Source organism: Stegostoma tigrinum, chromosome 27, assembly GCF_030684315.1.
Source record: "Stegostoma tigrinum isolate sSteTig4 chromosome 27, sSteTig4.hap1, whole genome shotgun sequence".
NCBI classification, from domain to species: domain Eukaryota; kingdom Metazoa; phylum Chordata; class Chondrichthyes; order Orectolobiformes; family Stegostomatidae; genus Stegostoma; species Stegostoma tigrinum.
The window spans coordinates 18,133,957-18,147,055 of record NC_081380.1 but is presented as its reverse complement, the minus strand read 5'-3'; the positions used below and the strand labels follow the sequence as shown (position 1 = coordinate 18,147,055).

At 41.7% G+C, this 13,099-nt stretch overlaps 1 protein-coding gene across 2 annotated transcripts in view; it reads right to left on the bottom strand.

Moving 5' to 3' along the window:
- The window catches only part of caln1 (calneuron 1), a 312,262-nt gene extending 300,742 nt beyond the window's left edge, over positions 1-11,520 (bottom strand). For both annotated transcript variants that reach the window (XM_048556786.2, XM_048556789.2), the window contains exons 1-2: positions 11,041-11,520; positions 10,437-10,561 (exon numbers count right to left, since the gene is read on the bottom strand). In XM_048556786.2, coding sequence (XP_048412743.1) covers positions 10,437-10,554 — 118 coding nt within the window. In that variant the 5' untranslated portion in view covers positions 10,555-10,561; positions 11,041-11,520. The remainder of the gene's footprint in view (positions 1-10,436; positions 10,562-11,040) is intronic.
- Between the last annotated feature and the right edge of the window lie 1,579 nt (positions 11,521-13,099).

The following is a 13,099-nucleotide window of genomic DNA, read 5'->3' as shown; positions in this document are numbered from 1 at the left end:
CCAAAGTGGAATATCCAATATGATAATCAACTACTGCCTTGGACAATGTAGACAATTTACCAGGATTATTATCTTTGGTGAAGAATTTGGTAAAAACTGTGTGCTGTGCCTATAAGGAGGGAAAAAGACATCTGAATTCATTGTAACTAAAGGCATGAAAAGCTGGTTGATCAAAGACTCATACATATCCATATATAGATGTAAAATTAATCTATGTTTACTTCCATCAGATTTCACTTTGGATGTTGGCTGAGCACGTCATAATAAATTTGAATCAAAACATAGAGTTTGCTGTCATTGCACCACTCACAATTTATGCTGAGAATTTTCATGTATCTTTTTTTTTTCCTGAGAAGTATTCAAAGCACTAGGACAGCCTAGAATTTAGCCATTAATTTGATGGGTTGTTTTTTTCCACTGCTCAATCTCTAAATAAAGTGGATTGTACCAGTGGGAAAGAAAATAAAAACTACTTTGTTCTCTTAATTTCCAGCTGATTTTCTTCACTACTTCATTCATAAGTGCAATGATTCCTGTGAGGATACAGTTCCATGGAAATGGGCAGACTCTTCTAGTATTCTGCCCGTGTGGTAATTCAGAATTTGATAGTGATTTTCATTGCACTATTTGATCAGCAAGGTCACCAAGCCCAATCTTATTGTCACCCAACATCCACATATTCTCCAGCATGGATGAATGGACAGTTATGAGGAGCAGTTGTAGGTTGCCCTTCCCGCACCCACAGACATTTATAAAACATCCATGTGTGTATATATGAAGGCATAGTCTATGAAGGACCATAAGAATCTCTCTCCATTACAGAGAATATACCTGATTGTATACACATCAACAGTAACCAATCCTCAAGTATGGGCTAAGGTGAAGGAGCAGGCGTCCCTGAACTACCATAGCCTGATGGGAATTGAATCTGTACAGCTAACTTTATTCTGCACCACATTCTAGTCACAGACAATTAAGCTAACCAACCCCTTACTATAAATGAAACGTGCCACGTAAATCAACTAAATATGGATAGATGGGGATGGCAGGGCAAGTGGTGTGTCAAACTGCGTGTGGGAGTTGGTGGAGCAGTGAGATCCCAAGCAACCACATCCTCCCTAACTACCTGCTACTCAAGCTCTTTAAGCTCATAGTTGTTGAGCTGATGTATGATATAGACACTTTGTGATGCACTAGGAAGAGAAGGATACCTTGTCATTTTAAATCAAAAGCCAGCTCCTTCCATTAGGCACCAGTTTAGAATTGGACAGTGGCCAAGTACAGGATGGTGTAACTGTATGTTGGGCAGAAATTGGCTTCCAGGATAGGGTGACGGTGGACGTTCAGGCCTTGACCTTGGCCAAACAGTGATGAGGTGTTTGACATCTGGGTGGATGTGAACAATGACTGCAAGGTGAACGAGCGAATTGATAATGTCATCTATGACACACAGATAATTGTTTTCTCTACAGCCAGGAATTTGAGACCTTATGGTTTATTGTTTGCCAGGTGCCAGGGTTAAGAATTCCTTCCTGTGACTGGAGAATTACATGGAGTCGAAGTTGGAGGATGCTGCTGTAATGAAAGTCATTTTTTTTCAGTCACCTACGTGCATCAATTCAAAGAAGGTACAAAAGTATGTAAGTGCAGTCAAGTGCCTGGGAGAATAGCAGTGGTGTTATCAGATGTGCTGTTTATACTGTTGCGTTTACAACAGATGAGAATTCCATAGTTTAGCTCATACTTCAAAACAAGAAGTTCAATATCAGTTCAGAAGTATCAAATATTCAGTTCAGAAGGCAGAACAGTTTCTCCCCAGAATTAAGCTTTTAGTTTGATGTAGCCAAAATGATTTATATCCTGAAGCTTCCATGCCAAGAGATGGTGGATAGAAATTGTCAAGTAATGAGAGTTGAAAAGTTTAGGCCATCAGAATTGTGAAAGGCTCATTGATGCAACCACAGAAAGCTAATGAAAATGTATTAATGTAGTCAAGGAAAGGAACTGGGAACAGCTGATTAAGCAAAAACGTAAAGAATTGAGATTGGTGTGAAATTTGCGCTAGGTGTGAAATTTCTCTGTAACTGACTATCCATAGAAGTACAGTGTTGGGGAACAGTTTGAAACTTTATTTTGCTTTTTGTGTTACAATCTTTCTAACTGTTTTATTCTTTTAGTGTAATGAACTTATGATCTGTTGTTAAAGAACATCTGCAGCCTCATGGGGTTTTTATTCATTTTTTTTCATTTATTCAATGGGTGCTTCAGAGATTAACCATCACGGTAAGCAACAGTTTACCAATGACCTAGTCGGCCTGCTTTCATTTTAGGATCTGACCTGAATAGTATCACCACCAACCAGGATCATGACAAGAGGTAGAAATAGTAATGAAGTTCTGTTGATCAGCAGCCTCAGGGAATTGTGGAAACTTGGATACAAATTAAAAAGCAGCATCTCAAAGGTAATAATCTGCAAATTATTACTTAAGCCAGATGCAGATTGGTATTGGGTTAGATGAAAAAATTGAATGCAAGGCTCAAAAGGTGATGTAGGAGACAAGTCTTTGGTTCATGGGAATAAGTAGTAGTTATTCCACTGGGATGAACTCAAAATAAACTGGCCTTGGACCGGTGCACTGACAAACGAATAAAGAGGGCTATACACAAGGCTTCAAATTGAAAGGTGTTGGGGGAGGAAGACAATTGTACAAATCGATCAAGGGAAAAAACAAGTTGTGCAACAACATAGGGGAATACAAATAAAAAGAAATGCTCAGCATCTGTGGTAAGAAACAGAATTGATGTTCCAGGTGAGAATGGCCTTTCAGCAGAACTGAGGAAAGAAAGCAAACAGGTTTTGAATCAGTGGGGAGGGTGCTGAGGGGAAAGCAGGAAGAACAAAAGGGACAGTCTGTGCTAGGGTCTAAAACAGGAGAGATTAAGTTATATAATATCACATGTTGCAAATGCCAAAAAGAGTGATAATGAGTACAATAAAGAAAGAAAACACAGGTCCAGACAAGGGGGAATGCCTGCATAATAATTTGACTGCAACATGAGGGGTGCAAACAGAAGTGAGACCAGGCCTCATCTTCGAATAAAATATAGAGGCAGAGGTTAGCGCTGAAATTTGTTGGACTTAGTGCTGAGTCCAAAAAGCTTTAGCATGCTGAATCGAAAGGTAAGTGCTGTGCCTTGAGCAAACACTAACCTTCATTGGTGAAATGTGGCAGGCTGTGGACAGCAAGATTAAAGTGACAGCATGGTGGGAATTTAAAATGACAGGGGTCAGGAAGCTTAAGGTCATGCTAGTTGACAGAATAAAAGCGTTTCACAGTGCTGTCATCCACTATGCATTTGGCCTCCCCACTGTGGAGGAGAACACACTCTGAACAGTAAGTACACGAGTGAAAAAGTACAATTAAATCACTGTTACACTTGGAAGGAGTGTTTGGGTCCTGTGTGGTGAAGAGGGAGCAGATAAAAGGACAGATGCTCACCTTCTGCATTTACACAAAAATATGCCATTGAAAAGGGAGGGTGTGGCTAAGGACCATACTAATGTGGAGATAAGTATCCCCTTGGAATCTAAGGAGATCGAAGGATATAAAATTCAGGCAGTAAAGTGAAGTTGAGGATGAAGATTATTCATCGTGCTAAATGGCGTGCAGGTTTGAAGGGCAATGACTTACTCCTGGTCCTATTTCTTATGTTCTTATAGCTGCAGCATTCGCATCACTATTCCAAATACTGTTAGCTAATACAGCATAGACCACAGATCTAACCTGAGATTGTGAAGGTCTGCATGGACCACACCGAATGATGCATTTAACTACTAGATTGTTCAACCAGTTTATTCTTATAGCAATCATACAAAAAAAGTCAGCCTAGGCCTTGAGGTCAGAAATTCCCTTCCAGAGCATCTCTGCTTCTCTACCACCCTCTCTTGCTTTAAGACCTTCCTTAAAACTTACCTGTTTGCTAAACTTCTAGTTACTTCTCCTTGCCTTTCTGTAGGTTGTTGACAAATTTTGTTTCATAACCATCCTGTAAACTAAATAATACAGGCTGTATAAATGCAAGCTGATGTTGACCAAGCGCTCAACAGTTTATGTTGCTGGTGTATCTTGTGGTTTATGCTTTCTAGTGGTGTTTGTATTCCTATACATTTTAAATTTTCGCTGTGATTCAGTACAGACTCTGCTTACAAAGTAATTACTACGTTGTGTGATCAAACCAGAAATGTAGGAATAATATTTATCCATGTGGTGCTTTTATTAGGTGCAGGAATTCATGAAATGGTGAGACATATTAGAAACAAGGAACTCCTGTCTTAACATCACCCTTCAAAAGCCAAATAATTAGAAACAGAAAAGAGGGACACATATTTGTCCCTGATATCTTCAAACAACTGACTTCCCTTTGAAGACTACAAGCTCTGAAATTCATTGTAGGTACTTAAGTCCTCATTGAAATCCAGGATAAAGATATTTTACAATGGATACGCAGAGCAGGTGAGTCAGCATCTGAAACAGAAAGATGACGAACTGGGTCCTGCCTAACACATCAACCTTTCTTTCTCTCTCAGATTAAATTTTGTTCCTACCCCATTATGCAGCAATCATGCACCAAGAAACATTGGACCTTATATTCCTTTACTTGAAAATAATTAGATGCAAGTAAAGAATGGCAAAATGCCAGGAGAAAAGGCCAACAGATGATTGCATGGTATTTAGCATTACTTTAAAGATTTTACCTCTCCAAAAAAAACGCTATTAAAAACATAAGAAAACAAAATTCCAGTTAAAGGATTGGACAGAGGCAGTTATTGCTGAATTCACTCAGTTTTTTTTAGATGTTGATTCACAACAAGAGAAGGAATATTTGACTTCAGAATCGACCTGGAGTTGTTGAGCTAAATGAATGTGTGTCTCACAGAATACAGCAGAGCAGCTTTCGGTTCAAAAATGCATTGGTAAGAATAATACAACATTGCAGAATGATGTGGAGAAGATCCTACAAAAGATATGTAACCAATACAGGAAGCAAGAGACTTATAACAAGAAGTACACCCAAACAAAATGACAATGAATAGGATTCAAGTTACACAAGTATCAGGAAATGTTCATTCTCAATAAAAGAGAGAATCTTCAACCATAAACAGTCGAGGGATTATCAGTGGCCAGAAACTTAACTGAATCAATCATACAAATACTGTACTGTGACTTCTAATGAGAGTAACTCACCTCCGATTCCCCAAAGAATGCCCACTATCTTCCGTTATTGCAGAAGGAACATGAGGAATGTTCACACTTGCTTGGATGATTTCGCCTCCAACAACAATACTGAGAGTTGGAATTTACATGCATTTGGAAAGGAAAGGACTGATTGGGAATAAAAAATATGGATTTGTGCATGGGAAATCATTCTCACTAACTTGATTGAGTTTTTTGAAGAAGTGGCCACGAAGATTGATGAAGACAGAACAGTAGACATTGTCTATATTGACCAGCAACGTGCTTGACAAGGTTCTGTATGGTAGACTGGTTAGCAAGGTTAGATCACATAGAATCCAGGAGGAGTTAGCCAATTGGATACAAAATTGACTTGAAGGTAAGAGACGGAGTGTGGTGATAGTGGGTTGTTTTTTCAGTTTGGAGGCCTGTGACTAATGGTGTGCTGTGAGGATCAGTGCTGCATCCACTGCTTTTTGTCAATTATATAAATGATTTGGATGCGAGTATCAGAGGCATGGTTAGTAAGTTTGCAAATGACACCAAAATCGATGGTATAGCGGATAGTGAAGAAGGTTATCTTACAATACAGTGGGACCTTGATCAAATGGGTCAATGGTCTGAGAAGTGGTAGATGGAGTTTAACTTAGATAAATGTGAGGAGTTACATTTTGGTAAGGCAAACCAGGACAGGACTTATACAATTAATAGCAGGGCCCTATGGAGTGCTGCCGAACAAAGAGACCTTGGGGTCCTGGTGCTTGTTCCTTGAAAGTGAAGTCACAGGTAGACAGAGTGGTGAAGAAGACATTTGGTACGCTTGTTTTCATTGGTCAGAAAATTGAGAGTAGGAGTCGGGATATTGTGGTGGGGCTGTACAAGACACTGATGAGGCCACTTGAAGAATACTGCATTCATTTCTGGTCTCCCTGCTATAGGAAAGATGTTGTGAAACTTGAAAATGTTCAGAAAAGATTTAAAGGATGTTGCTGGGACTGGCGGATTCGAGCTATATGGAGAAACTAAGTGGCTGGGATTTTTTCCCTGGACCATTGGAGCACATAGGTATGAGAAGAGGGGAAAGATTTAAAAGGGACCTGAGGGGCACCTTTTTCACACAGAGGGAGGTGCGTGTATGGAAATGAGGTGCCAGAAGAGGTGATGGACGTGAGTGCAAATATAAAGGCATCTAGATGGTTACATGATAATAAAATGTGAGGCTGGATGAACACAGCAGGCCCAGCAGCATCTCAGGAGCACAAAAGCTGATGTTTCGGGCCTAGACCCTTCATCAGAGAGGGGGATGGGGTGAGGGTTCTGGAATAAATGGGGAGAGAGGGGGAGGCGGACCGAAGATGGAGAGGAAAGAAGATAGGTGGACAGGACAGTAGCAGTTTCAAGGCTGAAGAGATTACAAGAGAGTTGCAGTGGGAGAGAGATTCCCTGAGGTTGGTCCGGAGGGAGGAGGGTAACTTCTTCAGGTTAGGCATCCCTGGAAGAGACTTCGCAGTGAGGTTAAAATTGTATCAGAGATAATGGGAACTGCAGATGCTGGAGAATCCAAGATAATAAAATGTGAGGCTGGATGAACCAGGGTGGCTTTGCAGTGAGGCTGACAGTCCATGGACACATTTGAAAAATGCCACTCAGATCTGGCTGAGTAGAACTGAATGATTCATTGTCAGCATTGAGTTGTGCCTGAGATTTCTCACCAGATTTACCAAAACTTGCAGGAGTAGTCATTGCTACTGCATAACACTAAAGTCATCACTGCTGTCAACTATTATGTCATCTCACCAGTCAGCTGCTTTGGAGTTGAAACTAGGATCTCTGAACGTACTATTTTCATACCAAATGCTGCTAAAAGTAACTTCAAGGCCTAAAGAACTTAACAGTACATTCATTAATTGCATGTTCCAACCAGGGAACACTATTCAAAGGTACAATGTTGACATCCGGCCTCTGATCCTTCAAACACAATTGCGAAGATTGCAGGAATGGAATTTGCATAATCCTGGTGCTTTTTTCCAAATGATTCTTCCAGCTGATGTGGCACCTAACGCAAATCTGATTTATTATATTCAATTTTTATTCAAATAAGTTCCCAAATGAAAATAATTATTTTATAAGACATTTTTATTGTACTATTCTAGATTGTCTGAGCTGGTAGCAATCTCACTCAAGTCAGAAGTGAGAAACTGTTTCATGCAGCATTTCTACCTCAGTTCCCAGGGTAGGGTAGGATGGGTAGGGGGAAGATGTTCGCAAAACAGTACAACAAGCCGGGGGAGGCGAAGGTCTAGTGGTGTTATCACTGAGCTGTTAATCCAGAGACCTAGATAACATTCTGAGGACCAGGTTCAAATCCTGTGAAGCAGATGGTGGAATTTGAATTCAATTAATATCTGGAATTAAGAATCTAATGATGACGATGAATCCATTGATGATTTTCAGGAGAAAAACCCATCTGGTTCACTAATGCACTTTACGGAAGAAAACTGCCATCCTTACCTGGTCTGGCTGACATGTGACTCCAGACCCACAGCAATGTGTCGACTTTTAACTACCCTCTGGGCAATTAAGAATGGGCAGTAAATACTGCCTAGCCAGCAATGCCCTCATCCTGTGAATGAATAAAGCAAAAGAAAACCTGCGTGATGCATAATGCTGCTCTGCAGAACCACGGTATGTCTGCACAGCACTGCTAGTTGCCGATTCCCGCTCTGTAGTGTTGAAATCTGGGATCTGAATACTTGCTTTAGACAAGCACTTCAATGCAATATTCAAAGAAGGCTGCATTGTTAGAGGAACTGTTCTTAGAGGAACTGTTTTTCAGATGAGCCATTAAAATATAGCACTCTCTGCTTTGAGTTTTGATTGCTCCATTATAAAATAAACAGGGATAAGGCACTATAGTTATGAGAGAGGTTTTGAGACAGTAGGATCAGTGAGCTGTGGAAGTTTCTTTTATTAAAAGGATTAAGTGAGTAGTCGAATAATATTCCCACTGGTTAGAAAATTGCTATCAGGAAATCATTAATTAAAAGAAAATGGAAAGAGGTTAAGAGAAATAACTTTGCACAGAAAGTTAATGAAACACTTTGCCACAGAAGGCTGTTGCACTGTTCAAAACAAATGTGTAACTATTTGAAGTAGCGCAAACTGCAGAAACAGCAGGGCACTGAAACTGCATTCTGGGTTGTTAGAGCGAGGAGCTAGTACAGGCATGGTGGGCCAAATGGGCTTCTCCTACACTATAAATGTCTCTCGTTTTATAAGGTATACAATGTCAGGAGCTTTACTCTGTGTTTGGCTGTACTTTACCTGACCTGACAGGATTTGTATTGGTTCACAGATTGAAATGGAAAAGTGTTATATTCATCAACACTAATATTGCTCATTTGACAGTGCCAAAATTCACAAATCTATATAATATGCTTTTATCTCTATCCTTTGTTCTTAGCTGGGGCTGTAGGTTGGATAGCCCTATTATTTAAATAGTTTCTTAGATCCCTGCTTTTTCTCATTTTATTAAAATCATATGCATAAATGACTAACTTGTAATAAATATACATTCCAACAGGTGAGTAATATTTCACCTTGACATACAGTACTGAAAACTATATGAATTAGACTACCTTAATAAAATACCTCATTGTTTTTAAGCCTTTTTTGCACCGGAAGATTAATTGGGCTAGAAATGCCATCGCACCAAATACTCCTAAGAGATTGTAGGATAGGAAAAAAGTAAAAACATCTGTGCTGTCTCCTCCTACCCACTGCTTGGTCTAACTGGTGATTAAATGTTTGTTTACATGTCTACCTGGAAGCAAGGAACAGGCCATTTGGCCCATTAATTCAGTGCTGTTTCTTCTATCTCTGGAGTCAACTAGTTAGCTTGCTTCTTCTCTCCCGCTTCCTTCTGATAACCTTTCGTATATTGATAGAATTAATGGTTGTGGAAAAGAACTGTGCAAGGTTTAGACCTAGCTCTGACAGACTAATATTGTGTACGCCTTTGCTACTGAGAAGGAAACAGATTAGAGCAGAATCAAAATTACAAAAGTATACAGGCTTCTGACACTGCTTTTCAGAATCAGAAAAGAAAAGCTTTGCTGAATTTATGCTGCAAATTCCAACTGCAGTTCTTCAAAGGATTCAGTTAAGATAAATGTAATGTTCTGTTTTAAATAAGTGGGTTAAATACTATTTTTAAAAAAGACAACTTTTATTTCCATGTAAAAACCCAGGAAGGAAAATTAACTCGGAAGACTAAATCAAAAATATATTATTCATATTATTCTCCTTAGTCAGCCAAGGGATTTCCTAAAGCCAAAAATAATGAGGAGTGACTACAGTATCTTAATTAACAGTGACCTTATTACATCTAAATCAATACACACACTAAAAGTCTGCTGAGACCCACATAGATAGAACATTGGGTTAATCCTTAGGAACGCACTGTAAATTTAGACAATGTAAAACATAAATGTAAGCTGTTCCTGATAGATCATGTAGCCAAGTTAAATAGAAATCAGGAGTGATGTGAATTCCAGTATTGTTTAGAAAATTCAATAGTTTCTCCTGGGAATATTTTCCATTTAAAATTGCAATTTTTTATGTATCAAAGTAACTTTGGCAAATTAATCCTTGGAATTAAATAATGTCAGAACATTTATGAACATCTGAAAATACGGGGTCTTGCTAACTAACATTTATCAGACTAAAGGTATGAAATCCACTTGGGGGATACGTTAAATGTTTGCATTTGCAACATTGCTCCGCATCTTTCTAAAGCTTTCTTTCTAAAAAAAACAATTTACCATGCTACAGATTCAACTCGCGTTGCCAACTGTCCTTTTCTGAGCATTAGGCAACGTTGCTGTGCATCAAAAGTTGATTGTCACTGGCATCCATGAGTCAGCCTGCTTCCTGGTTGCATTTCCTACAAGTTGGAAATACAGAGGGAGGCCGCTCGGTTCAATGGCTGCAGGCTACTGTTCATATTCCCCAAATGCCTCCTCCACCCACAAAGTTTCTCGTAGCCCTGCACTGAGCAAACATATTTATATATTTGTCAATTGCCATTGTGTTGCCAGCACACTATGACTCTGCTAATTGAGAGAGGGGTGGTGAACGTTCAGCCCACAGCTTGTTCCAATGGGCGCATTAGCAAGTGAAAGCTCAGGAGATGTTCCCTACCCTCTAGCTCCTCTTCGGAAATGTTGGCCAACTGCTCGATGTCGCTGCCATCGGACAGTGAGCTGCTCAGGTAATTGCCTTTGTACAGGAGGCCGGTGTGCACAGGGTGGAAAGGCATCTTCTCCCTGGAGGAGAGACAGACAGACAGACAGACAAGAGAGAGAGGCAGAAAGATCAGACGCGAGAGTTTGAGCCTGACCGTGTTGGTTGAACTCCTCACCTTAAACCCGGCGCCACATGCCCGCGGTCCCTGGCTCTGACTCACCGCCGGGGAAAAGGGAAGGGGGGGGGGGCTGGCGCCGTTTCCCGTGCTACAACCGGTTGGGGGTTGGGTGGTGTAAATATGAATTATTACAAGGGGAGCAGATCCCACTTGTTACGGACGATCACTTCTGTATGCAGCTCCGGGGTTTGGGGGGGGGGGGGTGCAGACTGCGAAACCGAAGAGATCTACCTTCAAAGGAGAAGGGGGGAGGGAGTCACTAAGAGGACCATTCCTCCGGCAGCCCAAGGCGCTGCCCCCCCCCCTACCCACCCTCCACTCACTATCCTTCAGAATGAAGGTCAATGCCCACAGGCAGCCCACTGCCTCCCTCCGGTGTACCTGGTTTGCTGGTGCCCCGCTCCGCGCTCAGGCTGCCTTTACCGTGTCCCGGGGGCGGACGTGCTGCCCCGGCTGGAGAGTGGGCGAGAGGCTGAGCGTCTGCTGGTGTTGGCGACGGGGTCAATGCCCGGGGCTGGCAGATCAGATACAGCTGGCCAGCCTGGCGAGATTTCACTTCACCATTTCCAATCCAGAGCCGGGGACGCACTTCCATCCGCTTCAAAGTGCCCGGCTTCTCAAAGCGACGGTGCCTCGGTTTTTTCCGCAGGTGCCATTCCCAAAGTTAACTGCTGCTGCTGAAGGAGCGTCACTGCCAAACATCGGGGCAGCTTCAGCTCTGTGTGTGTGTGTGTGTGTGTGTCTGCCAGTGGTCAGGCTTCGCGCTGCACCCTGCCCGGCTCACCAATGCTGTCATTTAAAGGGACGACTTTTAGTTTGTCTCAGCCCGATCAGCAGGATGTGCACATCTTCCACAATTCAAGTGGTGTCACATCCCACAGAGCAGCTCCACTGGAGATCCGCCACCTCCCGAACCCCTAACCCTGTGTAAATTCCAGTGCCTGCAGGATATTGTATATACTACGCATACCTCCTCACTGACAGTGTCCCCTTAATGAATAGCAACACAAAGATGCTGGTAAATCTGTTGATGGAACACATTCTGTCAAACCAAATTACAGTTCGGCACACTTCTAAAAATAAACATAATTAATATTGACGGCACGTTATTTTACAAAAAGAACTCATTGATACTGTCCTCCAGTGATAGCATCAAAATCTTTCTCATCACTTCCATTCTCCCAACGATCTTGTTCAATCCTAGGCGTTGTCCAGCAACAAGGAACCGAAGTAAGGCTATTCGACCCTTCTGCTCTGCTGTTCGCTGAGAAATTGCCTCCTCTGGATCTTCACCTCACCCACCCATCTTATTTCCAAATCTTTTTCTGTCATTTTCTGACAAAAAACAAAATCTGTCAACTGCAGGTTTAAAATTGATATTTGAGATTGCTTTTGCAGGATGGAAATCCCAACTTCTACTGCTCTGTGAAGAAGTGTTTCCTGGCTTTCTTGTAGAATGGCCCGGCTCTGATTTTCAGGTCCAGTCCCTTTGCCATTAATATTGTCCAATCAACCTGCTCACTGATGTAATGACACTGCTCTGGAGCAGGTGGGACCTGAACCTGGACCTCCTAACTCAAAGGTTACACTACCATTGTTCCACATGGACCCAGCCCCTTTGCTATATTTTCTAGTCAACTTGTTCAGAGATGTTTTTACACAGCTCTGGAGCAGGTGCAAATTGACCATGGGACTTCCTCCTCCAGGAGCAGGGACGCTACTGCTGAGTCACAAAAAAAGCCTCTCCCTGTGCCCTAGATTTCCCCACCAAATTGCAAAATGTTTGTCACTAATTACCCCATCAATTTGTTTCAAAAAATGCTTTAAAAACCCAATAAAAACATTCCTTAATTTGGTTTTATTCTTTATGAAACGTGGGTGTCATAAACCATTTATTGTCCCTCCCACTTGCCCTTGAGAATGTGGTGCCAAGCTGCCACGTTGAACCACTGCAGTCCATTTGCTGTAGAGCACTCGCAATGCAATCAGAGACACTGAAGGAACAGGGACATATTTCCAAATCAGGACAATGCGTGACTTGGATGGGAACTCGCAGTTGGTGGTGTTCCCTCGTGTTTGCTGCCCTTGTCCTTCGAGATGGTGGTGGTCATGGGTTTGGAAAATTTCTACAATGCATCTTGTAGGTGGTACACATAGCTGCTAATGAGGGTTGGTGGATGGGGGAAGTGGATGCTTTTGAATGTAGTGCCAATCAAGTGTGCAGCTTTGTCCTGGATAGTGTCAAGCTACTAGTGTCAGTGTAGCACTTATTCAGGCATGTGGGGAGTATTCCATCACACTACTGGCTTGTGGTTCATACATGATGGACAGGTTTTTGGGCGTCAGGTACTGAATTCCACACTACACTATTCATAGCCTCTCACCTGCTCTTGTAGCCATTGTATTTAAATGGTGAGTCCAGTTGAGTTCTGGTCAATGG